Source organism: Corvus cornix, chromosome 5, assembly GCF_000738735.6.
Source record: "Corvus cornix cornix isolate S_Up_H32 chromosome 5, ASM73873v5, whole genome shotgun sequence".
Classification (NCBI taxonomy): domain Eukaryota; kingdom Metazoa; phylum Chordata; class Aves; order Passeriformes; family Corvidae; genus Corvus; species Corvus cornix.
In genome coordinates this window covers 34,119,812-34,145,246 of record NC_046335.1, presented here as the reverse complement: position 1 = coordinate 34,145,246, position 25,435 = coordinate 34,119,812, and the positions used below count along the sequence as shown (strand labels likewise).

The window sequence follows — 25,435 nt, the reverse complement described above, 5'->3', positions numbered from 1 at the left end:
CTGGTCTTCACTCATTTGAAGGGGATCAGGCTTGATGCTGACTTTCTGGTTTTAATCAGCAGAGGCTCCTCAGATGAAGTATAGTTTTTCTTTGTTCGGCTTGATAATGGACTAAGAAAAGGGGAGATTTGCTGTTAACTTCTAAACTTGTATGTCAGTCAGTGGAATATGGCTAATTGTGTAGTTTTAAACTAATAGCTCTACATTTTGAAAATGTTGACTAGAACAGTGATGTCCTTGTAGGATAGAGAATTCAGATATAGATTCCACTGCTTGTCAGGAACAAATGAGCTGCATCTACTTATTTATCCAGAAAATCTGAGGATTTTTACAGCAAAGTATTTTTCTCCAAAATACATGGCTCTTCTCCAATTGGATTGTGGGAGAATTTGTCTCAGCTTGCTGTTGCATGCCTCCAGCCAGGAAAGTCGTTTTTGTCCACTTCTTTAGACAGGCAACGTTAAACGCCCCTAAAATTTTTAAATTGAATTATTTTAGGGCTAGAAAAAAAGTCCTGATTATGAGTAGATTTTATTCATATGCTGTGGAATTGGTTAACTTCCTAATGGGAAGCTGGGAGTGCTTTATACTTGGCTACAGTGAAGGAGGTAATTGAAAAGCCAGCATTTCTTGGCATGCATGGACAAATTTAGAGACAGTTGCACAGCTCTGAATTGTGGAAAGTTTAGCTCACTTCAAATAATCATAATTTGATTAGTCTTGCTGACTGAGTCAGGATACAGAGGCGGATTCATTTTGCTTTTTCCCAAAGTTCATTCACAGCTTGATATCTCTTCTGTCTCAGATTTAGTGCAGCAATTGAGATTCTCTCCTTCTACCCCAGTATACTAATAAGATCTGGATGTGGTGGGTTGGCTCCTCAAAAATAGCGTATTAAGTGCTATAAATATAGGACTAATATAAGTCTATGATTATAAGTTGACTAGTGATTCTGGAAATCTTTTTTTTTTTTTTATTTTTCGGATGTGTAAGTATTTCTATTCCTTCAGGTGGACGTTAAACTGAAACCATCTGTATTGTTTCTTTTTTAAAAACAGGGCATTGAAAAGCTTTAAATGTGGTTTTGATTGAGGAGGCTGCTGTAAGGCTTTCACGCCACTAGATGGGGTCTGGAAGCTGAGCTTTTTTTAAAGAAAATTTTAAAAGGGAGGTCGGTGCTTCTTAAACTATTTACAATAAAATATATATTACAAGTATTGTTACAGAATTGCTGGGGGCAACTCAGCAAGCTAGAGTACATATATATTGCAAGCAAAGACTGTGTTACTTCAGCTATTTTTAGGTACTCATGTTCTCCCTCCTCTTTTTCCATGCAGCTCCATGATCATCTCCTTCTTTTTACTGAAATAAGAAGACTACTTTTTCCCCTAAGAAAATATTATCATTATCCCCTTAATGCTTTCTTTTCCTATGTTCCCCCTGACCCACCACTTACATCAACTTATGTGGAAGTTTTTGAGATCAAAATGATATTTCTTTGTCATATTAATGACCATCACACATTTTTAAACTGATCTTCATGATGCAAAAAGGCTGTTCACAGAAGTGTGTTCTGCTTGTGATAGGAGCATTGAACCTGTACTTTATGCATACTGAGATCCATTGGTGTGTCCAGTTCAGGGGTTAAAATGCTACGTCTTGTGTCATAAATACATATCTTGGGATATTTTATGGGAGTCTGGGAGGGCTTAGCTAAAAACTACCAGGCCCTCATTCCTATGTCTGTTGCATAGTTACGTGTTTGACCTGTTTTTTGAACCAACTCATCATGTTTAGAAGTTAGAAAACTAAGCAGGAAAGGCTTTATAGCTTTCTTATGCCCTAGCAAGTTGAACTTGGTTCAAGGCAGGTCCAGTGGCAACTGTAAACCATGGAGAAGAGAGAATAAGACCTGTGAGGCTGAGAGGGGAACATAAGAAGGAAACATGTCCTCATTTGAGAAGCAGTGAACATGTGTTCAGCTATTTGTGGCATTCTGCTCATTCTGTTTTACTTGCTTTGGTTTCTTTTGCTACACTAACCTTCCTCTTTTTTGCCTCCTCAGCATGTTCTTTACAAGCTTTTTACAAAGTAAAAGTGAAATGTGACCAAAGCTGGGGATGATTTACCTTCCAAGGATGCATGTTTCATAAGAATAAACTATAAGCAGAGTTTTTCTTTTTTTCATTTGACTTTTTGTGTTCCTGGAGTAAAACACTGTTCCAGGACCCCAGACTTCAGTTTTGGGATCTGGAAACACATTTGTCCCCCTAATTCAAGTACTAGATTCAACTCTGAGTGAGGTAGAAATGCTTACACACAATAGGCCTTTTTAAGATTCTTCTGAATGTTCAGGAGATTTGTGCTGTCTGCATAGTTACAAGTCAGTGTACTCAAAAAGCCCAATGATGAGTTAAAAAAATCCTTGAGCAACAGGGCAAGCCTGGTATTCCTTGGTGGTTGTAACCCTTATGGCATATTTTAAAAGTTAATTTGACCATACAAATCATAATAAGACCAAGTTTAAAGGAATGTCAGTTTTGGTGTTTTCCATCAAGTCTTTACAGATAAATCCAAAAGGAACATTAATTCAACTTTGATTTCTTTCTTTATCTTGGCTGACAACTAAGTGCAGTTCAGAGCCCACTAAAACAAACTTTTTTAGCTCATATTAAATGAATATTTGTGTCTCAAAAAACACCAATCAAGAAGGCTTTCTTAGTGTACTCCAAACTAACATTACATTTGCCTCCTGGACTAAGAATTTAGAGGAAGCAAACTCCCAAACAAGGAATTACTGCTATTAGATGTCAGTGAATCATCTCGTGATTAGCTCATTAAATAGTAAGCAAAATATAGAGATATAGAAATTTCTTCCCTGTAGTAAACTAATTAGATTCAGGGGGATCTTGAGAGAGGACTCTTCTTAGCAGGTTTATGAATGTTCAGGCATGTCGATCTTGCCAATGTGTGGAGGACTTTGAAGGTGTGGCTGCACTGTACTGCTGGTCTTGAACTGACTCTTTTCTAAAGTCTTTGTCTTGAACGGAGCTTTTCTGCCAAGTACTAATTACGAGGTGTTCAGCTTAGTCATTGTGCTGCAAGTAAACACAATCCAATTCTTCAAACAATCTATCTATTAAATCCATAACTTCTGGTCCACATGTATTGGAAATCACAGGTACTTTTGAAAATCCAGTTCTTGGCTCCTGATTGCTTTGACTTGTAGTTTCTCTTATTTTGTTTAGTTCCCAGCCTTTCAAAGACCTGATGAGTATTACTTTTTTGGTTTTGTATCAGAGGTCTGATAGCAAGAGGAAAACACTGTTGGACATAGAAATCTTGCAGGTGGTGTATGTTAGATTGACATGTAGTTGGAAAAGCTCAGTTTGAGGTTTATGAGGCCTCTCTCAGTATGAAAATAGAAGTGATAGCTGCCAGAACTACAGGAAATTTGAGAACAGTTCTTCACAGTTTAGTTAGATGCATGTCAAATAAACCAGCTTTGTAAGAGAGGGCTGAGTATTACCTCTGAATTAAGGCATGGTTAATTCTGTTAGAGTTTATTTTTGATGAGTGGATGTGCCAGGCAAAGGGAGGAAAGGCAGATGATGAGTATTTGCAACTCCATCTGTACCACAGGTGATATTTGTAAACTGTCGCATAGAGAGGACTTCAGAAAATCTGTGTGGTGATGTTAAAGGTGTTCTAAGGTCGTAAACACTGCATTCTAACTGAGTTCAAGTCCATAGATTGAGGTCTCCCATGGTTGCCAGTTTTAGTTTCTAGGGTCATGCCTTTAAGCTAGTTGATCCTTAAAGATCATACCATAAAAACAGAGATGGCAGTTATTTTCAGAGAAATGCTCATACATGTGCTGAGTTTTTATCCTTTCTAGCTTTCCTTCCTGGGCTCACTCTACAAAGTAACTGTTGCCTTTTTTTATCTGTGTGTTACCAAGATGTCCGGTATGCTGGATGAAATACTGAGCTTCTGGAAGTGCAAGTGAGGGATCCAGTATTGTTGGTGATTGTGTTGGGGATATTAATTCAGGGGCCAGCCACAGGGTTTGCTTCTGACAGTGATTTACATATTTCCTATTACCGAGGTTCAGGGCTCTTTCCTTAAAAGCTAGTAATTTTCTTAATGTATAATCTGTAGATGTTACATAATGGCAGGAATAGTATGAGGATATTTAAGGTTTTACTTTGACTGTTTTGCATTTTGACTTTTCATGTGAAGGAAAGAAGCTTCTGATTGTCATCACTTCCAGCATGAATGCTTTGGGATTCCCAAAGCCCCTGCAGGTGGAAGAGTTCACTACATCATTGAATTGGCAATTACTGTTTAAATTATTTCAGTGCAATAGAAGTGTGCTGCACTTCTCTCTTTGGAGACCTTTGTCAGTCCTGCTCTGAGCAGAGCGCACTGTATTAAAGACTTCAGGAGAAATGCGTGTATCTTGGCAACCACTTGCTCATTGTCAGGCTTATCATTTCTTTCTCTTCCCTGTGGAATAATTTGTTGAGAATTTTGACTGACTTGGTGCTGCTAAAAGTAATCCATTTAGCTGGGTTACAGTATAACAAATTTTAAGTGCTATTTTGGAACTTACCAATATGGGTCAACCACACCACCTCAAATAGTTCAAATAACTATTTGTCTTCTCTTGCAGTTCAGGAAGTAGACCTCATCCCACACATGTACCATCCTCATCTGTTATGTTTCTGTGCTACTGAGGCAGCTCAACTGATCAGTTTCTCAGCCTAGAATTTGAAGATCTCCTAACCAGATCCGACTTGGCGTATTTGCCCCAAATTACACAGAACCTAAATGTAGATACTTTCCCCCCTATTTGTCTTCCATTATTTCTCAAAAGTTCCCTTTAATGTGATAGAGAGATTATTGCTTAAGTTCATGGGGATTGAATTTTTCTGGGAATCTTTGGGATGTGTTGAAGAAACATTTGAATAGTAATGGCATCTGGGGGAGTAGTACTTTTCAGATGGCTTTTGGCTTTGATTTCCTTATTATAAACATAAATAAATCTCCAAAGTATTTGCCACAAATTTAGCCAAAATCAACGACTTTTTTAGGGTTAGAAATATCTAAGGTAGTTTCCTCTGCCTTTCCTTCTTTCTTCTCACTGAAGGAAAAAAGGAAGTACTTGCAAATGAGTCTTTTTTGACTTTGGGCAAAGAAAGATCGTGACAATCATTAAGGCTTTAGTCATGTTGATGACTTTCCTGCATATGAAGACTTTTTTTGTGGTTGCCACCGTCAGTCAGTTGATGTTTTTTTCTATTTTTTTTTTCTTTAAAGACAGGAGTGCAGCCTAAAGTTGTGAAATATGTAAATCAGTGAATTTATTGTTAAATATTTTTTATTCTGAAGCAATAATTTCTGTTGCTGGTGTGAGCATCAACTAATAGATAGTCTGGAAATACTTAAGTGTGCAAGTCTGCCAAATACTACCTGGTATTTAAGTGTGTGAAACAGGTGCTATAGTCTCTTTTTCCCACCCTTATGCCTTGTCCTTATTGTGGAATTTACTGGAATGGTACCGTAGGAACGGCCCCCTCACTTAGCTTCTGTTTTAGATGTACACACTCCGTATTTAATTTGTAGCCCTGCTTTATGCATGACCTTGTCAGCCCTCTTGGGATAGAGGGTTTAGCTTAGCTTTTTCTGTGTTTAGGCTAGTATCCTTCCTGTAGTAGAGTGTATTTAGAAAGATTTTTAACTTTCCTCTAGCATCCCTGGATTTGTTGATCAGACACACAACTGAATTTTGGAGAACTGAGATTCAAATTGTATAATAAAAAAGAGTGTTGTTAGTAGCTCAGCTTTTAATTCTTTGTTGTTCTCAGATAGGGCTACAGTCTTTCTTCTGTTCAGCCTCTCCTGTCTTGATTGCCCTCCATCATACGCAGGGGGATTTTCTGACTTGAAGATGAAACTTTTTCACACCTATCAGCATCCTCACATTAACAGGGACTTTAAGCTCAATACTGTCCCTTTGCTCTGTGGGATCCAGCTTGCTCCTACAAGCAGAGGGGCTATTCGGGTTTTAGATTTTCAACACTGTGTGTAACTGTAAACAAGAAGTCAGGAAACCTGGTTTTGTTTCACAGTGTTGGTTAGGTCTGTTGGTTGACCTTTCTTGCCCTCGGTTTTTCCTGTACCAAGAAAAGGGAAAACTGCCTACTTCAAAAGCCTCATGATGCTTAATCTTTTTGTTAGCTTTGAAATACTTTAGCACCCAGGTCTTTCTAAAGCAAGAATTTTAAGTGCCAAGTATTGTCCTTGTAATGCAAATTTTAAAAGTATAATCTGTTGTTCAAAAGAAGCTCAGATTGAATGGGTTTTTGTAGAGCACTTTCTTAAGGGAATAGGTCAGTAATCGTTGTAAGTCATGCCATAATCACCTCTCTACCTCCATTTAATGTGGAGGGAATTAAAAGAGAAACTTTTTTGTTCAAAAAGAAAAAAAAAAAGAAAAAAGAAAATTTAAAAAAATATTGGTGACTGAAATCAAAGGAGAGATCCTCTTAGTGCATTTACTAGGAGAATATCTGAAATATTAGTTTAATGCTATTGTAAGAGAAGGGAATTAGTCTTTGAAACATCAGTCCAGTGGAAACTGTGGTGGAACCAACCTGATGACTCCAAAGTTATGTCTGCAGTTGCATTCACTTAGCTTTACGAGAAAATTTATTTTCATCTTTTACCAACTACAAGCAAAAGCTTTACTAGTTCAAGACTGGACTCTTCTACTGCAGGAGCATTTTGGATCTTGCGAATTTTCCTGACAAAAGAAAGGCCTACTTTCTTTTTGCTGCTGTTTTCTTTAGTTTCTGTTTGTGTGGTTTTAGTAAATCAAAAATTCATGCAGCTTCACTAGAGAAAAGAAGGGTAGTGAGTGTATATATTATCGGATAAAAGAACAAATCTGTGGCTGATGTTACTCAGCTTTCCTAATGCAAGACAACAACTGCAGCACAGAAATGTGTAGGAAAAATGTATCATAGGACTGCAGTATTGACACATGACTGATTCTGCATAAGATATGAAAATGGATTCATTCTTCAAGAGGAATTGCCAACTTTTACACTCAGAATATTTTTCTGAGGTAACATTCTCTGGTATCCATGTTCTTTGTTTTATAACTACTTTGGTGAATGCTTGGTTTTGGGAACAGTTACTGTTCCTTCATTTGGCCTAAGGGTCATCTTCCAATGCCAAGTCTGGCTGTATTTGCATCTTCTTTATCTGGTTATCTAATGGAACCTACTCCTTTGTGTTTTGCTGTATTTAGCTGAGCAATGTTCTATGTCACAGTCTGTACTCCATCCTACAAGGTGCTATTTCTGAACAGGCTGAATAATGGACTCTGATCAGAGAATTTAGGGATTAGAAAAGGATGGAAATGATCAGGTGTTTCATCTAGTTTGCTTGTGGCTGTTGGACAGTTGTTTTTTACATTGTGTTCTCTATTTTGGTTTTTTTTTTAATATGGCTAGATTTTGTTGTTGTTTGGTTGGGGGTTTTTGTTGTTTGTTCTTTTGTTCGTTTTTTTTCCTGAAAAACAAATGTCTGCCTACTAGATCTCATTTATTACTTACATTACAGTAAGACCTACATGATTCAAGCAGAGAGTGAGAATAGGACACTCTTGTGCCTGCTGACTCTAGTGAGGGCAAGCCTAGGGCAGGAGAATATTTGGGAACAGGTCTCTAATAGGACCAAAACAAACCTTGGCTAGAGCTGGAGGAGTATGTGAAACATTCAGCCAAAAGGGTGGTTTTTTTGCTTGTTGTCATTTGCTACTGTTCAGTCTTTTTAATGGCAGAGGTAAGCCTTAAATCCTGAAAGGATAAAAGTAATACAGATGAGGGGGAGAGTTTAGTATACTTTATGCCTCTGCTCTTGCCATCTTCCTCAAAGTACTGAAATTCTTGAGTTAAAAGGCAGAATACAGGAAAACATAATGCTTTTTGGAGAACTGCCTGAGATCACTGATGAAGCAACATTTTCATTCAGTGATTCAGTTAGGTCATAAGGGCCAAACCAGGCGAGCCTTTGCTGTTGCATTGTCGGGTTACTCTGGGTACATAAATGGAGATGTTTGATGTTTTTAATGCTCTAGTTTCTGAAGTCAGTTATCAGATAAGAATCTCACTTATTTAAAAAATTAAAATATTGCCCTCGTGGTTTGGAGGGCAATATTTTAATATTTGGAGCTTCTATTCCCCTTAGAGTTTGCCGTGCATGAATGTTCATTAATGATGGTGAGATTCCATTTTGTATTAGTTTACATGTTTCTGACTCTAACAGTAAACAGCAAAGAAATGTCACGTTCTTGAACGTGCAGAATCTTCACCCTGAATTCTGTACTTTTATTATCTTGGTGGATGGAGTTTATTTTAGTTGTACTTTCTTTTTGAAGGAAAACAAAGATGTTTAATTTTGCTAACAATACTCAGCCTTTATTTTATTTGGTTATTGTTCAGTGTCCAAGCAAATACCCCTTACTTTCTGGTAAGGATTCTAGGAGGCAGTTCTTGTAAAGGTAGTAAGATAATCAGAAGTAGTGATGATAGAATTTAGAAAAATGAACTTGTTTCTGAAAAATAATAAAATCTTGAGTATGGCTTGTATACCTTCTAACCTTAAGACACTGATGGACTTCCTTCACTTTTGTTAACACTTACAATACTTGTAGTGAAATGCCATAAACTTTGACACAATTTATCTGCTTTTCAAAGAAAGTATCTTGAGATTTCTGAGACTCATAATCTACTTTAAAAAGGTCTGCATGATTATTGATATTGTGCTGACTTGTCTGTTACTGGTTAATTTAGCTCTAAGTGCTTCAGACTGTATATGAATTGTGTCCTTTTAAACACACAATAATTTTCTTGCAAATAAACCCCCAAACTTTTCTGCAGTTTTCCAGGCCAAAATTTTGTTTGCCAAGTTTCATTCCAGTTCTTTTTTTGCACAGTTAGAAGTTCCTCAGTTTTGTGGTTACAGAATTGCTGACAAACACAGTTGTATGCAATGGTGTGTATTAGTTACAAGCATTCAGTTCATTCTTTCCTTTTAAGGTCATTGGTTCATTAACTTAGTCTCACTCACTGCAGTTTATGATACCAACCACTTTTCCCTTGCCCAATTCCTTTCTTTTTCCTCTTAAATGACACCCCTGTCCCAAGGACAGTGTGTATACTGCAATGCAGTGATACTGCTTATTCCCTCACCCCACTAAGTGCCAGTAGAAACCGATTTATTTACATTAGTGGTGCTACTCGTGGATTCAAAGCCTTCCATTGTTTGGCTGAGCTGGTATTTAGTTAGCCCTTGCCTGCTGCCTGTGTGCAGCGTATCCAGCTATGGAAATGACCATATTGCATATAATCGTCCATTCTCTCCCTCCTCTGCCTCTCTCCAGCTCCAGCATATGTGTTTGGATTGCAATGTTCCATCTGTGGACTAAATATTTCTCTTTATCATACAATATGACTTTTTAAAAAACTCGAAGTGCATGTGTCTCTCTATATTGCTTCCAGAGCTGGTAGGCAACATCAGCATTCCACAGCTGTCTGGGTGAGCCAAATTTGGAAGCAGAGTAAATCCGAGTAGTCTGGTTTTGGATTCATAAAAATAATGCCTCTGGCAGAAAGAGCACTCATCTTGTTCAGAAGTGTCCTTTTAGTATTGCCTTCAGATTTCTCACTAGCTGTCATGGTCTGTGTCTTCAAGATGAGAGTATTGCTTCTGGCATGATGCATCAGTAAACTTTTTAGTAACTGAAACAAGGTGTTGCCTCTGAAATTCCTTTGTTAGTGCATGCAGTAAGGGGCAGGCAGAAGTGGCAGTTCTAACATGAGCAACATATCCAAACATGTCTACACTGCCCCACATAATCCTGTGTGAAAATATCTAAAAGTAGAACTGACTAAAGGTACAGAGCAATACCCTGGTGCAACTGGGAAAGCGGAGGTAGTCATTTGAACATGCTTAAACACAGCACGTCTCTTCCTCTCCCCTCCCCACACCTCAGAAAAAGAAAGTGCAAAAGTCCTGATTCTGATGAGTTTGAAGATCTTTAGAGCTTCTTGATTCAGACATCCTCTTTAGTACTAGCAAGTATTAGTAGTGGTTTAATACTGTAGAAAATAACTTCTGCTGGCTTCTTTCTTGGAGAGGGCTGTCTGGTTTTTTCCTGCAATTTTGATGGAGATGGATACTCTAGAAGTCATCTCAGGCAATTATTACTTTTTTCCTAAAACCAGCACGGTTGTTCTAAAATCAACAAAATTTTATGATGGAAGATACCAAAGTCCTGGGGTTCCTCAGTTCTCAATACTGCTACCATGTGCACTGCCTGCAGTATGAGGCAGAGGAAGAGAGACTTCTCAAATCCTTTATATATCCTCTATTTGTGAACTAGGTGAGCAGCTTTGCCACCAAGATAGAGCCATGAGCTGCACTCCCTCCCTCTTATTTGTGAACATATCTCTCAGATGTTCTGTCCTAGGAGGAGAGAGAGAGAGAGCAAATATTTTTCCTCTGTTTGGATCAGGAAATGGATGTTTGGTGGGGGCTTGTGTCAGTTTGTTCGCCTCATCCCCACCTGACTACCTGCTGCCTCTTTTCAGAGTTTGTTAAAGGAAAACACTGTGCAGTTAATTTAACAAATCCTTTCAAAGAGGCAGAGAGGAAGCAATCAGGACACAGCAGGGTGGGGAAAACAGAAAACTGCTGTCTTGTGATTAGTACAGCAAAATGCTGCACTTGGAGCTATAGTGTCAGACTTTTGGGGCCAGAATTAAGGCAAGCAGGGAGAGTCATTACTCTTAGGTTATAAATGAATGGCAAACAGCTATTTTAGTATTTCTTTCTGTATTAGCCAAACTACCTCACTGGGTTTTTTTGTTAGTGTGGGGGTTTGGTTTTTTGTTTGTTTTTCTTTTTTTTTGAGCCGAATGTTAAAAAAACTGCAGCATGAACTGTATTTCCATTACACGTGTGGCTGAATTGTGTGGAGTGAGGGTCTGAGGCAGGCAAAGCTGTGGATCTTTAGAGGAGCATTAATTATGCAGCTCCTTAATTCTAGACTTTTCATGTGTGTATGTGGTCATTTTTTCTGAAGTTCTAGTCTCTCTTGCTTCCTTTAATTTCTGAAGTAAAATATTCTTTTGGAGCTTTGCTATGATGAAGTTACTGCAACACAATACAGAATTCAATTCCAAGTGTTTGCTTTGGTACCTTTGACTGCTATAGGAGCTTGATGAAACATCTGTAAGCAGAAGGGAAGCCAGTTTAACATTGCACTCCTATTGCTATAAAACATAATCTCAAATGATTTCAGGCAGGGCATAATAATAGTAACCATGGAAACTTTGCTTGAAGACTTCAAAGGATGGGGCATCTGGTAGGCTCACTCACTTGTAGGCAGGAGAGAATTCTGGGCTGTGGTTTGGATTAAGGAGGAGAACTGGTAATGAGGAGAGGAGCTTAATCTTGGTGCAGCAGTGGCTGCACCTAAACATTGTCTGGTTGTTGCATATTTGTTATGACCTTCTTACTCATGCTGGACAACTCATATCTTTTTATTAAAAATTGACTTTTCTTAGCCAAAAAAAATCTGGGATTGTTTCTTCTGCCAGTTTTTTGTGTTGAGGTCTTGCTTGGGTTGGGGCTTTGGGGCATTTATGATGTTTTAGCTTATTTGTGTATCTTTTTTTAAGGAAGTGGAAAATTCCATTAAAAAAAAATTGGCTTACTAAGACCTATCAGAAGAGGGGGAGGCAAAAATGTCATGTGTGTTTTGGTTATCTTGTTTGGTTTTGATTTTTAATGCCTGAGTATTTTGAGCTGTCTGAGTACTTTATTGGTCTTGATGAACAGAAACTAGGGCTGATGAGAGGGATCCTAAATCCTTGTCTCTAAGGTTACAGTTTCTAGTATTAAATTCTCTCATGTTTTAATTAAATACCTTGAACATGATTAAGAAAAGCTCAGCAACTTTGGAGGAGAACATGAGACACCAGGACTGTTCATGCTGATACAAGTGTTCAGAAGTTTTGGTGCCCAGCTTGAAGAACTTGCTAGTTAGTTGGCTTTGAAAATGTGACTTCTGGTGCCTTTGTGGCATCCTGGCTTTGACTGTTCAGTTCAAAAGTGTGTGTGTGAAATTGGGATATTTCTAGGGCATTCATTATGTAGAGCCTTGTATTTTGTATTGGTTTTGTTTAACTCTGCCTTAGGAACAATGGTTTTTAACTTTACAGTATCTCAGGCAATGATGCGTGCTTCGACCTGCCTGGAATGTGGCTTCCCATCCATGTGGAGTGACTCAGTTTTCGCAGTTGTTGGGGCAAAGGGCTGTATCAGAAAGTATTATGCATTAAAATCTGTGAATAAACTTCCCTCTAGAATTTACAAATTCTGAGCTGGCATGCTTTTTCTGGTCAAGAAGGGGCATAAAAGTCACAGTTCTCAACAAGATTTGATGGTTATTTCTCAAAACAGAACTTTAACAAAAGGTTGAGCTCTAGTACTGTTTAGGGAGGTTTCAGTGATCACTGAACAAAAAAAGGGATAAAATGTCTTCCATCTTTGTCTTACTTTCCCTACACACAATCATTTCAAATACACAAACTGAATGAAGTCTTTGAAAAGAACAGAAGATCTGTACAAGTTGCATTTAAGGTGTGCTTTGATTAACTTTATGTTCCTTTATGGAACAAATTCCATTTCTGTTACTTTTTAAAAGAGACAGTCTGGAAACTTGTGAACCTTTGGTTTTGTTTTGTATATGTCAATAAGAATGGATACAAATACTCCAGCTCTGAACATACAGCCTTATATGGGACAAGGAAACCAGCTAATCCTGACACATTAGAGTTTTAGGTAGTAATGTCATGTGATAGCATAATTGTCTTGCCTACTTGGCAGTATTTTTAGATGAAGCTAGTTTGAGATTAGCTAAGTGACTTATTTTAGCATTTCTTGCAATAACATGTTAGTAAGATCTCCTTTTATTTAAGACTTCTGGAACTGATTGTGAGTTTAAACATCCTCTGATGCCCTGTAGAGATATAAATAGAAGCAGAAGAGAGAGAATGGCCAGCCTATCTACATTTGGATAAAATGCCATCTGGTGCCAGAGCAGGGGTAAAAAACTGCCTGGATTAAAGAACCAGCTAACAAAAAGAAGGGCTGAATGCTGGTAGGGTCAGTCTCAAAGGCAGACATCCCAGAAGTAAAAGGACAACCTTTTTAAGGCTAAGTGCTCTGTCCAACTTTGCTCCTATGCAGGAAATGTATTTGTTATTAACAAAACTACTCACAGTCTTTAACTTTTCTCTTCTGAAGACATAACAGTCATAGCATTTTGATAGCTTGTCATTCAGGTTTCGTACTAAGATTTTTCAGGAACTGATGCTTTAAAGCAGAAACTAAATAAATTATAGTTTACTGGGCTTGTTGGATTGAAATGCCTCAGTAAGATTAAAGAGAGTTCTGTCTTTAAGTAGTTCAATTCATATGTGCAGCCCATCTCACTTGTTCCCACTTGTCTTTTCCCAGTTCCCTGCTTCGCTATGGTGGGAACCTCTCCCTTCAGAGTGCCATGAGCGTCCGATTCAACAGTAATGGCACCCAACTGCTGGCACTGCGTCGGCGCCTTCCCCCGGTGCTCTACGACATCCACTGCCGGCTGCCTGTCTTCCAGTTTGACAACCAAGGGTACTTCAACTCCTGTACTATGAAGAGCTGCTGTTTTGCAGGCGATCGTGATCAGGTAATAAGCAAGCAATGCTGCCCTGAGTCTCCAGAGTTTCCATGACTGTTTGAGAACACTTCTATAAGGGTGGCTTTTTTCTGATTCAGGAGGTAAAACAGGAAGCAGGACACGTACAGGCTTATTCAGAGCTGTTTTGCAATGTGGGCTGTGAAAGAAGGAAAATGTATGCCAAAACACATGATAAATTTTACCTGTTGTTTGATGTGATCTAATACTTACTTTGAAGATTATATTCAGAAGAAAATATTTGCAGTCTTTTTCGGTCCAATTAATACAATGTTATCTACTCATCTACATAGGATAAGGAAGCATCTTCCTTGCATTACAATATTGATACTGGGTAACATAGAGGCAATCCCACAAAATGTAAATGTTGCATATTTACAGAGTTACTGATTCTTATTTCAAATTATAATGTTTCTCTTTTAATACTCTGCTAATGGATCAGGTAGGATAGGTCTTTGTAGGTCAGTGTTCTGTAAGTGGTGATGGCAGGTGATTAGGAAGGAATAGTCTGCTCCTTCACTGAGGCAGGGCTCTGTCCCTACTACTAATCACCAAGAAATAGGTCACACATCAAGTGACTAACAGAAGTTCATATGATTCTTGAGCCAGATATTGTCTTTGGACAACTGTATTTAATAACCACTGGCACTGTTTAAGGACAAAAGATGTATTTTCAAGCTATGATAGTATCAAACTATGGTCTGAAAATTTCTTAATTGTCATCAGCAAAATTCTTGCAGGAAGAATTTCATCACTAATTCTATTGCTGCTGCTGCAGGAGGCAGAGTTGAGCTTCTTTCAGATTGCAAGTAGAAAATACATTCATGTCGCTGAACTCGAGCAGTGTTCCTTAGTTCTGCGTAGCTTTTGACAGGATTGTGAAGATGTGATAATGAAACTCTCTTAAAACAATTGAGTGGCTTACTACAAAGAATGGGAAAACACATGTATTGGTTAAGAAGAAAACCACTGACAATTTGTGGTCCACTGTTTAGTCAGCCTAAAGATAACACTTTTCTCCTCTGGAACTCAGTGTAGAGCTGTGTACACTCTGACATAAAATTTAGCTTCTCATCTGTTACTAAAGATGTAGAGGAAAGTCTTAGTATATGTTGCTCTGCTTTCTAAGCTATTTTCTGATGGGTATGGTATTATTTTAACAGGAAGAGTTTGTCTGTTCTGTATCAGGGTGATCAATACTTCAGGAGCCTACATTTTTAAAAAACTTTATATTCTTGTGGCTTGACAGACTTTCTGTTCTGATAAGTAGCGGCACATAATGCTGCTATGAGTTGGAAAACAGAGCAAAAGACAATTATATTCTCACATAAAGCTATATGAAGCTAATAGGGAAGATGAAGTTTAATATGGAATGTTAGAGAGATGTGGAATTTGACATTTAGACACAAGCTTGTACCCATCTTCTAACTGGAAGGAAAAAAGATAATGAATTTAGAAAATGCCAACACATGCTCCAACTCTATGTCTGAAACTGTCCAGTAATGTTCAAATTCTGTGACTAAGACTGTCAACACTAGGGATAGCCCTTAGGGACTGCCTTTTACAGAGAACCCAATTCCAGTTGCAAGTATATCTAGAAAAGCAGGTTAGAGTTGGAAGCTACTGTAAGATAGATAAGGTGAATAAAAAAACTACAATGTTTTTTGAGTTTTGCCCTTCTATACAACAAGTATGCTTTTGCTTCATGTATACAAGTCTTCACCCCTGCAAATCAGAATTCATCAGAAGAAGAAATAATTCTGTATCCAATTTAATCTGGCTCCAGTCCCCTCTACCTTTTAATATTGCTGTTCTTAGCCTTTATAAAGAATGTCTTTCATTTGAGATCTATGCAAAGTAAGCTTCACAGAATACCTTGGTTGTATTTCCTCATAGGATCAAAATTTTGTGTGAGCTAAGGCTCATTTGAAGGGACTTGTGGATAAGAAGGTTGTTTCAAATTGTGAGTGGCACTTGTGGTAGGAACACTTCTTCAGCAATTCTTTCACATTGCACCTCTGATTTTCTCTGTCTTCGATTCTTCTTTTCGTCCTTATTAAACTGCCAACTTGATCTTTTTTTTCTCTTTTAAGCTGTCTGAAATAGTTAGATTTACCTTTCTTATAGAGCATAGTAAATTAAAAATGGGAGTCTCCCATGTTCAAAAATTATTATGTGTTGTCTGCACAGGTAGTTCCTCTCATAAAGTAGCATTTCTATTGTATATTTTAACTTTAATAAGAAAGGATTATCTTTAACTCATCAGTGCTTAGAATGCAATTGCATTGGGGAAAAAAGTGAACTGCTGAAAGGGGGAGGCCTTTCTTATCCAGCAGAGGCGTGATGTAAGACCTTTCACTGATACCACTTCTAACTTTGCAGTAGCATTTACTTCTTTTCCTGGGTTAATGACTTGTACTGACACCCAGAGAGCTCTGACAAGCATTTGGATGTGATATAGGGATCAGAAGATGGGTGAGAGATGAAGAGATGGCCTTTCAGCTCTGTAAGACTCAGCTCCTCACAGAACTATAGTCTTTGCTAATCTTTCTCTGAAGTTTGTACATAGAAAGTGGTTTGCTCAGGAAGTTTTCTTGTAAATTATGACCATCAGGGTTTAAAACCCCATAACTGTTAGTTTTGGGTTGCCTTTGGAAATTTGTTTTAACACAGTGGTGAAAATCTACAGTAAAGGTAAATAACATCCTGTTCCATATGGAACAGTTGGATTCTGATATGGCAGAAATGAGCAGATTCTGAGCTGCAAGCACACAACTTAAGAGTTCTCTTGGACATTGCCCTTATATTTTAAGAGGCCAAATGCTTAACTTCCCTAAATGACCAGAAGTATTGTTCTTACTTTGACAGGGTATGTGTGTTAAATTGATGAAATTTCTTTGCAGAAATAGAACACAGACTACTCGTTGGGGAATAGTTTGATTGGTTTGTCTGCTGATGGGGATTAGACTTTATACTAATATTTCCTCAGTATTGTTTTTTTAGTGCTCACAGACTGTGATAGGTACCCAAAAGGACTTTGAGCCAGAACTCCTGACATGTCACTCTAGAGGGAAGTCTGCAACCAGCAGGTGTGCAGTGATCTGTATACCACCTCCTTTCACTGGAGCATCTCTGATACAAGTAGATTGAAACCTCTTAGCAAAGAATGATATGTCATTAATGCTTTAAGGTACAAAATGCAGAAGGACTCACTTGTTAACTGCAATGATTTTTTGAGGTTTTACGTTTAAGAACACATTCTGAAATGCTTATATGGTTTTGAGTTGTTGCAGGTATTGTGGGTGGCAGCACAAGCTAAGTGACAGGATCTTAGAAGATAAACAGCTTAGTTTCTCTTTGTGGCCTTGCAAACTATTCCTCCAAAACTTATTGTCCTAGTCCTTGTGAGCCTGATTTCAAAGTCAATGAGCAGTATATATATATACATAAGCATTTTTCTAGAGATGCCACAGTCATGCTTTTCTTATTTCTTGCAACTACCAAAGCTTGAGAGGCATTGTTTAGTTGATGTTTTATTTGCACCCACCTTCATTTGCTCAGAACTTTTTCTTTTGTCCATGTTATTGGCGTAATGACCTAATTCACATGACACCGATTTTTCTATTCTTTGAAGAAGAGCTCTGATGTTGGTTATAAATGGGTTCAAAGTTGTACGGCGTTTGCATTATCCAGGAGCTCACTTGAGTCATACAGCTGTGAAAGAGAGGAAGGGTTAGGTAGTCTGGATGGATCAAGGGTGACTCTCAGCTTCCCACTGCCTTTGTTGGCTGTAGAGATTTGTCTGAGACTGTAATTTATCCATACTTCTGGGCACCCAGGTCCAGAATTTTAAAAACAAAACAGTTTATTTATACACCCAAGCCCCACTGACTTTAGTGTGCACAGATGTTTGATTATGTAAAAATATTAAATGTGTGAGACTCTCTAATCATGTCATGGTGCTGGGGGAGTTCCCATTCTTCTTGTCAGCATTAGAATTTGGGAAATGTTGATTAAATACTAAGGATTTTTAGTTTTTAGACTGGTATAGAAAATATCTTCTTGCATCTGAGGATACAGAAAGTATTGCAGGACTTCAGGTACCCAAATGTATTTTTAAGAGTAGGAGCCTCAGAGGCTATAGTGATGGGCAACAGCATAAAAAAGGCCCAGAAAGAAACCACAAAACCCAACCAAACTAAAATAGTCCAAAAGTTTTTCTTGCTCAAGGATTGTTGCCTGTGTCACAATGATGAATGCTATCGGTTCATTCCTGTTTTTTCCCTGTGTAGATAATGTGAGGCTCTGTAACGCTTGTGGTTGTAAAATCAACTGCGTATTGCCTGTTTAAAAAAAGTGTGGGTGGGGGGAAATAGCTTGTACCCTGTGAATCAAACAAAAAGTGTCTTGACTCTGGCATGCCCTCAGACATTACATCACCACTCAGCCTTTTCTGTTGACATTACACTGGTATAGGAGAGTTTCAGGAATGCACTGCTCACGGTACTGCAAGGCTGCTCCAACTCCCTATAAAGTTACAGCCCTCATTATGTTGAAATCCGTGTTCTAAATAACCCTGGTTAGGGACAAGCCAGCTTTTTGCAGGACAGAACTATTACATGAATGTAACTCTTCCAAAAACAAGGTTAGTTGTGTAGGTGCCAGGGGTCTTGTATGTTTGTATACTGCCTTTGTAAAGAAAGAGAACTTTTCTTCAGTGGTGTTCTTTGTGCCATCTAATTTGAAGGTCATTTATCATGGGAAGTAGTGCTTATCAATGTCTAGGTTTGAGAACTAGCAAGAAGAAAGGGAATTATTCTTTGAGAGAATGTATCGTAAGTTTCCTGTGCACAGACGACTTCCTAATGAATAGTAGCTTGTTGCAGTCAGCATTTCTTAATATATGAAAAGCATTCAGTGTGCAAATATGTTGCTGTGCTTGGATAAAAAGAAAATTGATGTCTTACTCTGTTTTAAATTTGATTTCTTCCAAGAATTACTGATGAGACTGTATTTTGTTTTTTGCTTTATCTAAATAGCAGATTAAATTCCAGCTATATGCATAATACATACGTATAAGGTTCATACATGAGATTTAGCTAGCAGTGAAATTATTTTTTTTTTTCCACATTGTTTTTGGTAATTGACATTGGGAGGCTCATACTGAAAATGTCTCTTCAGAGTCAAGGTCTTGACAGCAGGAGCTATGAGTTTTTCTTTAACCTTTCTTGTTCTGATTGCTTCTTCCCCCATTCCTGGTACATCCTGCCAGCCCCATTTCCTGTCTCCCTTCTCTTCTGCATTCCTATAAGCCCTTGGGGGAGGTTTTTAGACATCTGCACAGCAATACGTAAGCCCAAAAGGACCCATACTGAAACTAAATTCTGGTGGAGTGGAACTCAGACTCAGGAGACTTTGAATTTTGCAGGCTCATATCTCCCTCATAGTACATCACAGGAGATCTGTAGTTTAGTAGCACCTCTCATATGCTCAGATAAACTTGTTGATTTCTTTGTAATGTAATAGAAATATTTTCCCTGCCATAGAAATCCTCAGTAAGGATTTCTAAGTTGCTCTTGTTCATTAATAAAATTACTGTTACAGCCTTCCTGCATCACAAAAAGGCAGCTGTAAGAACATTGATGGATTGTTCCCAATGATGCTTCTGTAAGCATTTGAAATTGCCCCACACAGAGTTGGCTGTTTATAAGATTAGGGATTTAGGGAGTGGGAATACAAATTTTTGGCTTTGAAATTTATGTACTAGAAGCAATTTGTATTTCTCCAGTCTGCTGTGTCGCAGCTTTACTTTTTCCAGTTCATGAGATAGGTGTGCTCCTTACTGAGGAACAAAGCTTTTGTTGTTAAAAGCCTTTCGGATGCACCTGTTTGATTCTCAGGCTGAGATGGAAAACTTTAAAGCTCTTTTTTGTGCCAGTTTCAGCCTCTTGAAAAACAGTCCCAGAGAGTACAGGTTAGTATGTAAAGAGTACAGTCTGTCCTGGCTCGTGTGAAAAAAGATGTCTGTTTTCACAGTGTTGTGAGACCTCTTTGATTTTGTTAAATATTTTTTTTAAACCCCATAATTTGTGCTCCAGAATGTATTATAAAGCAGAAGATAAAAGGTTGTGTAGATAGCTTGTAGGCAAATTCTTTTCTTAGCCATAAGTTTTCCAAAACACTTCTCAGAGAGAGCTTCCTCAGTTATGTATCCTCTTACTTTAGGTTTTTCTTTGAAAGACAGGAATAAGAGGTTAGTAGCTTGCACAGGTGACTGCTCATTATTTTGTCATCTCCTGGTTAACTGCCTTGGAGAGAAGAACTTCTCTAATTGCTGACAGGGAGAGCTGCTACAATGGGGGTTGCAGTTCGAGGTACAAACAAGGCATTATGGCCTTGAGGGGACATCCTGTACTTCCCTTGGGCTGTGCTGGCACCCATCTGACCACTATAGAATCTGGTTGAAATACGTAAATGGCAATACCATATTGAATGACTCATGACAACTTGTATGAGGTTTTACTGCTGTAGCCACTGAATCAAACCACTGCTGTTAGGAGTGCCAGTGTTAGCACAAGACACGTGGGTGGGAACATACCTGCTGTGGAAGTCAGCTGATGATCATTACAGCAGTCTTTCAAGCTGTACTTAGTGAGAATGCTATACTAAAAACCTGAATTCATCAACGTAAAGCTACCAGCCTGACAGATCAGGAATTGCAAAGAAATGGAAATACTTGACTAATTCACTGTTGTTTATTTCTTAATTGTTTTGCCCTGTTGTTTCCTTGCTTCTTTGTTTCTTGATGCCTTTTAACTACTGAAAAAGTCTTTTCCTCCTCTGTAGTTGTGTCCTTACCTAGTTTCCCATCCAGTTAGTAGGTACTCTAACAATAGAAAGATGAATTGCAAGCAAATATGTGGGTTTTCTACCTGCAGGAAATGCAGATATCATGAAATTATTATCAAATTGTAAATTATCAGTCATTTTTAAAAATGGGAAAAATAGCAGGGGGAGCTTTTTTTGTAAGGAGGATATGTGGAGCAGTCTTGGCACCACAAACGGTCTAGAAGAAGCTATAAAAAAATTTGATTGTGTTCTGTTTTTTCATACAAAACATGTAATGTATAACAAGACCTGTGTTCATGGTTGTGGTTTTTATATACATATATATTTATATATATATATACATACACATATACACAGACAAATCACAAACAAATCACAGACAAATATGCATGTGTGTATGAGGGGAGCTTTCTTACTTTTTGCTTCTTTTTGTTTATAGCTTGTTTATCCCCCTTAAAATAGTTCCATGAGAAGCAGATTGTCATGATATCATTGGGATTTTGACTTCCCTTTTGGGTTTCCTGATGTTTAGTTTGTAGGATGTATCTATGTATCAAAACTGCTTTGTTTTCAGTGGCTACTTACAGAGTATCTCTCTCCCCTATGTGTGACAGCTGCCCTTTTGTAAAATATTATTTCTGGACAGTCCATAATTCTGGAATCTTCAGGTCCTCTGTCAAATTTGAAATTACACTTAGAAATTCTTTGAGACAGAGAGCTGCCACAAAGAATAAAATGGCATAAGACCTGTTTACTTAGGAAACCTTTCCTCCTTGGATAAATACACAGTTTTTATATTCTTCATGTAAATGGATTCCTTTTCACAGCTGATTGCTGTGAATTCCAATCTCTTTTAGACAAACAATATTTTTCAGACTTCAGTGATGCTTCATGTCAAACTGTGGTTTCCTCAATGTCTATGAGTGCATATTCCACCACAGAAGGGATGTGCAAGTCTCAAGAGGAATTAAGACTTGAGACTAGCAGACTGCCCCAAACCAGTTTCTTTATCTGTTGTCGTAGGAAAAGAACCAGAAGTCTACACCCCACCCATGAATTATGTTACAGGTAAAATAGAGGGCCTGTACATCCTGTCTCTTAAAGGACATGTGCAAAGCACCAGTGTAACTTTCAAATTTGGATGCCTCTGTGCTTCTTTCCTAGCATGTGGGTTTTGCATTACTTGAAGAAGCTAAGGTACAGCTCACTAAAACCCTGAGAAAAATTCTGTCTGCTCTGGTCTTTTCTGCCCCAAGTTTCATTGGCCCCTCTGCAGAAAGGGCAGACATGCCCAAGTGAGTGGGAATTGCGATTTAAAAAGTTTAGTCTCTTTCAAAGCTGTAAACAGCAGCATGAAATTCAAATCTGACAAGCATTTTCCTGCTAGTAGCTTAGCAGTACTCACTTTTTAATGTTTATCATTTCTGAGCCTTTACCTGTTGCTTGTGCATGCATTTATAATTACACCGTGATGCTGCTTCTCTATTTGTGCATTTAAGACAAAGTCTCCTACATTCTTCTTGTTCTCCCCTACATTAGTTGGGTTATTCAAGAGACTTGCTGATACTTTTGGAAACACAATCCTTGTCTGCTAGTCCCTTATCTAGGGCCAAAAGCTCAAAAATCTCTCTGATGTAGATCATAAGCAAAAGGACATTTTATAGGAGCAGGAAATGGGGATATTGAAAACTAAAATAAGGTGCAATTTAGATAAAATTTTATTGAAATAATCCATATTCAGTAGCACCTGAGGAAATGCAGCTTGTGGGATTTTGAAAGCTTTCAAACTGGCAGTGGTAAGAACAAAAAATAAATTCCCTAGAGTGGTAGTACTCTGCAAAATGCAATGCCAATGCTACTGTTACGAGACTATAGCAGCAGATTAGATCTTCATTTATTTATATCAACTGCTGTAATTTCCTTGGGGAGAGAGAAAATGAGAAGAGTTACAGTGAAATGAGTGGGGAGTGCTAGTCCAATGTAATTCTTTCAGAATCCTGATGGTGTTTCATTTTAAGCATTTTATGCGTACTTGAAACTCAGACTGAATTGGTGTTTTCTCCCAGGAGCAGACTCTAACCACGCCTGAGAGTTTTCTTCCTTCTAAGGCAAACTTCTGAATCAGCAGCTCATAGTCATCTGGAAGCCTTTTCCTGTCATTGTTGCTAACAGCTAGGCATAGAAGCTGACTCTGCCCTTCTAAAAAACCTCCAGTATTAACAGCAAGTGTTTTTTCTGTCTAATCTTGTGTTAATGTGAATACTGTAAATGTTGATTTCTGAAGTCCTGGTCAGATACAGCAGCAAAAATGCAGACAATGAAACAGGTGGGTTTAATATTGGTCTGTTCCCCCCAGACATCTGAGCTCCTCATGCAGGGTCTGGTCTGATTCCTAATTCAGCACTTCAGTGGTTCTTGAGGTTATGTTCAGCTTGAGTTTGGCTTTGGGAGGAGGGTGGAAGGAGGACAGTGCTTGATGTCTTAGCTATTTAGTTGTCTCTGTGAATGCACATGTTTTTGCCTCCCCCTGGCTTACCTCTGTGATTTGATTATCTGTGCTTTTGTTCTTTGAGTGAATAGAAGGTACTCTGCTAGGAATTACATTTCCAGCATCCCCTCAGGACCAAAAATCCTTGTTCACAATTAAAGTGGTGTCTAACCATATGCAGGATGACATTCTTTCATCTACTCTTCCCCAAGCCCTTCTACTTTTTCCCTTTCTTTTCCTTCCTTTTAAAAAGTCTACTCCATTCTCTCAGGATTTGAGCCTTATTAACTAGAGTTTGGTGAACTTAATAGTAATTGCTTCTTTGACTTTTCTAGTACTAGGGAGTGACTTTTTAATTTTCTTAATCCTTATTCTCCAACTATGAACTAGTGAGGAGAATATTGGCTTCTTGTTTTATTAGTAATTAATACATCAAAGAAAAATTTTCACAGATGGTCATGTAAATGTCTTAGTAACATCAGTCCAGCTGTGCTCTCTAGAGGCCTTAGGTTCTGATTGTCTTGTGCAGAGAGTACTAATTGGAATTGAGGGGTTTTTTCCAAATGTGACATCAGGTGTGTTTCTGACTTTGGCAGCTTGGGTGTCCATTCTTGAAGCTTCATGTGGCGCACTGTTCTTGCAATGGCTACAGTCATGAGGTGGTTCTGGCAATCTCTTGGTCTTGGCCAGAAAAGCCACTTCCTACTTGTCAGACCCATATCACCTAGTGTTACAGAAAAAACCGAAAGGAATGCATTTGGGGATTCAATTCTCTATTGTGAGAACAGCCAGGAAAACATGTACCCCAGAGGTATCCTTACTGGGAAAGAGAGCGGAAAACAATGCTGACTGCTACAGTGGTGGCAGTGTAATGGCAGAGATGCAAAATACTTGGATATGTTGTGGAATATGATCAAATTCTGGTGATTATTGGCAGATTTAACCATCAAAATAAAATTTAATTTTATATAAAAAGTTCACAACTCACAGCCCACTGCTTACAACATCAAACTTGTGTACATGACTTTAACAGTTAATGTTTTGCCATTTACTAATGGCGGTCTTGTGTCAAGATTAAAGCCATAAGTACTTTTTCAGCTCAGATCCCGAGCTGAGCTTGTTCTGTGACTGGACATAATTGCATTGCAGATGTTTAATTCATTCCTACTTATTTTCTCCTAATTCACTCCAGAATACTTTAGCCAAGTGTGTTTGATCAGTGCAAATGTCATTAGGCTTGAAAATGATAATGAAGTGAAGGACTTCACAGTCCTTTTAAGTTGGTAGGATTGGATTAAATCTCTGGCATTGGAGATACTCCAGAGCCATCTGGACACAGTTCTGGGAAGTCAGCTCCTAAGTGGCCCTGCTTGAGTAGGTGGATTGGACCAGATGACCTCTAAAGGTCCCTTACAGCCTCAGCCATTCTATGATTCTGTGAACCATTTTAAGGTACTTTGTCAGTTTCTTCCATTAAATTCCCCAAATTGTGATCACTTTAATTTATGCAAGTCCATGTACTGAACTGCAGATCCTGTCTCTGTGGCCTAAGTTTGTCTTCTCATTAGTATTTTCATGAAGCTGTGATGTCTGATGGAGTGTAAAGGTTTAGGGTGGGCATTTTCCTGACACTATCCACTTCTCCCCTCCTCCTTTCTCTCTACCCTGTAACCCAAAGCCCAATCCCAATCCACCAAGACAATTATTTCCCTTTTTATTTTGGCAATCTTTGAAGAAAATCAGTCAGAAGAGAGCTCTGGAGATCACCCAACTTAAGATGCTTCCCAGAGCAGAACATCTTCAAAGTCAGATCAGATTGCTCAGGGAACTGTTCAGGTAAATTTTGGATTTGCAAGAGTGGAGATTCCACTGTGTTGGGGCTGTGTTGCAGTGCTTGTTATGCTCCTGAACATGCTGTTCCTTTGTGCTTAGCTGGAATTTCCCTTGCTGCGACTTGTGACTGTTGCTTCCTGGGTAACCACTGCATGCCTCTGAGAAGAGTCTGTCCCTGGCTGCTCAGTATTCCTTTGGAGAGGGGGAAACTGTTGAGGTCCACTCTATCCCTTCCCTTTCTCTTCTTCTGGCTAAACGAGACCAGTTCCCTTAGGTTTTCCTTGCAGGACATGGGCCTTCAGCTGCAGCAGCCCTTCTTGTCCACTCTGTCTGATCTGTTAGTGTCACTCTTGTATTGGGGGACCCAAGCCAGACACAATACCCCAGGCGTGGCTTCAAAAATGCCATGTAAGGGAAATAATCACTTGTCTTGACCTCCTGTT

At 38.5% G+C, this 25,435-nt stretch overlaps 1 protein-coding gene across 2 annotated transcripts in view; it reads left to right on the top strand.

Moving 5' to 3' along the window:
- The window catches only part of DCAF5 (DDB1 and CUL4 associated factor 5), a 70,882-nt gene that overhangs the window by 23,544 nt on the left and 21,903 nt on the right, over positions 1-25,435 (top strand). For both annotated transcript variants that reach the window (XM_039552700.1, XM_039552701.1), the window contains exon 6: positions 13,600-13,813. In XM_039552700.1, coding sequence (XP_039408634.1) covers positions 13,600-13,813 — 214 coding nt within the window. The remainder of the gene's footprint in view (positions 1-13,599; positions 13,814-25,435) is intronic.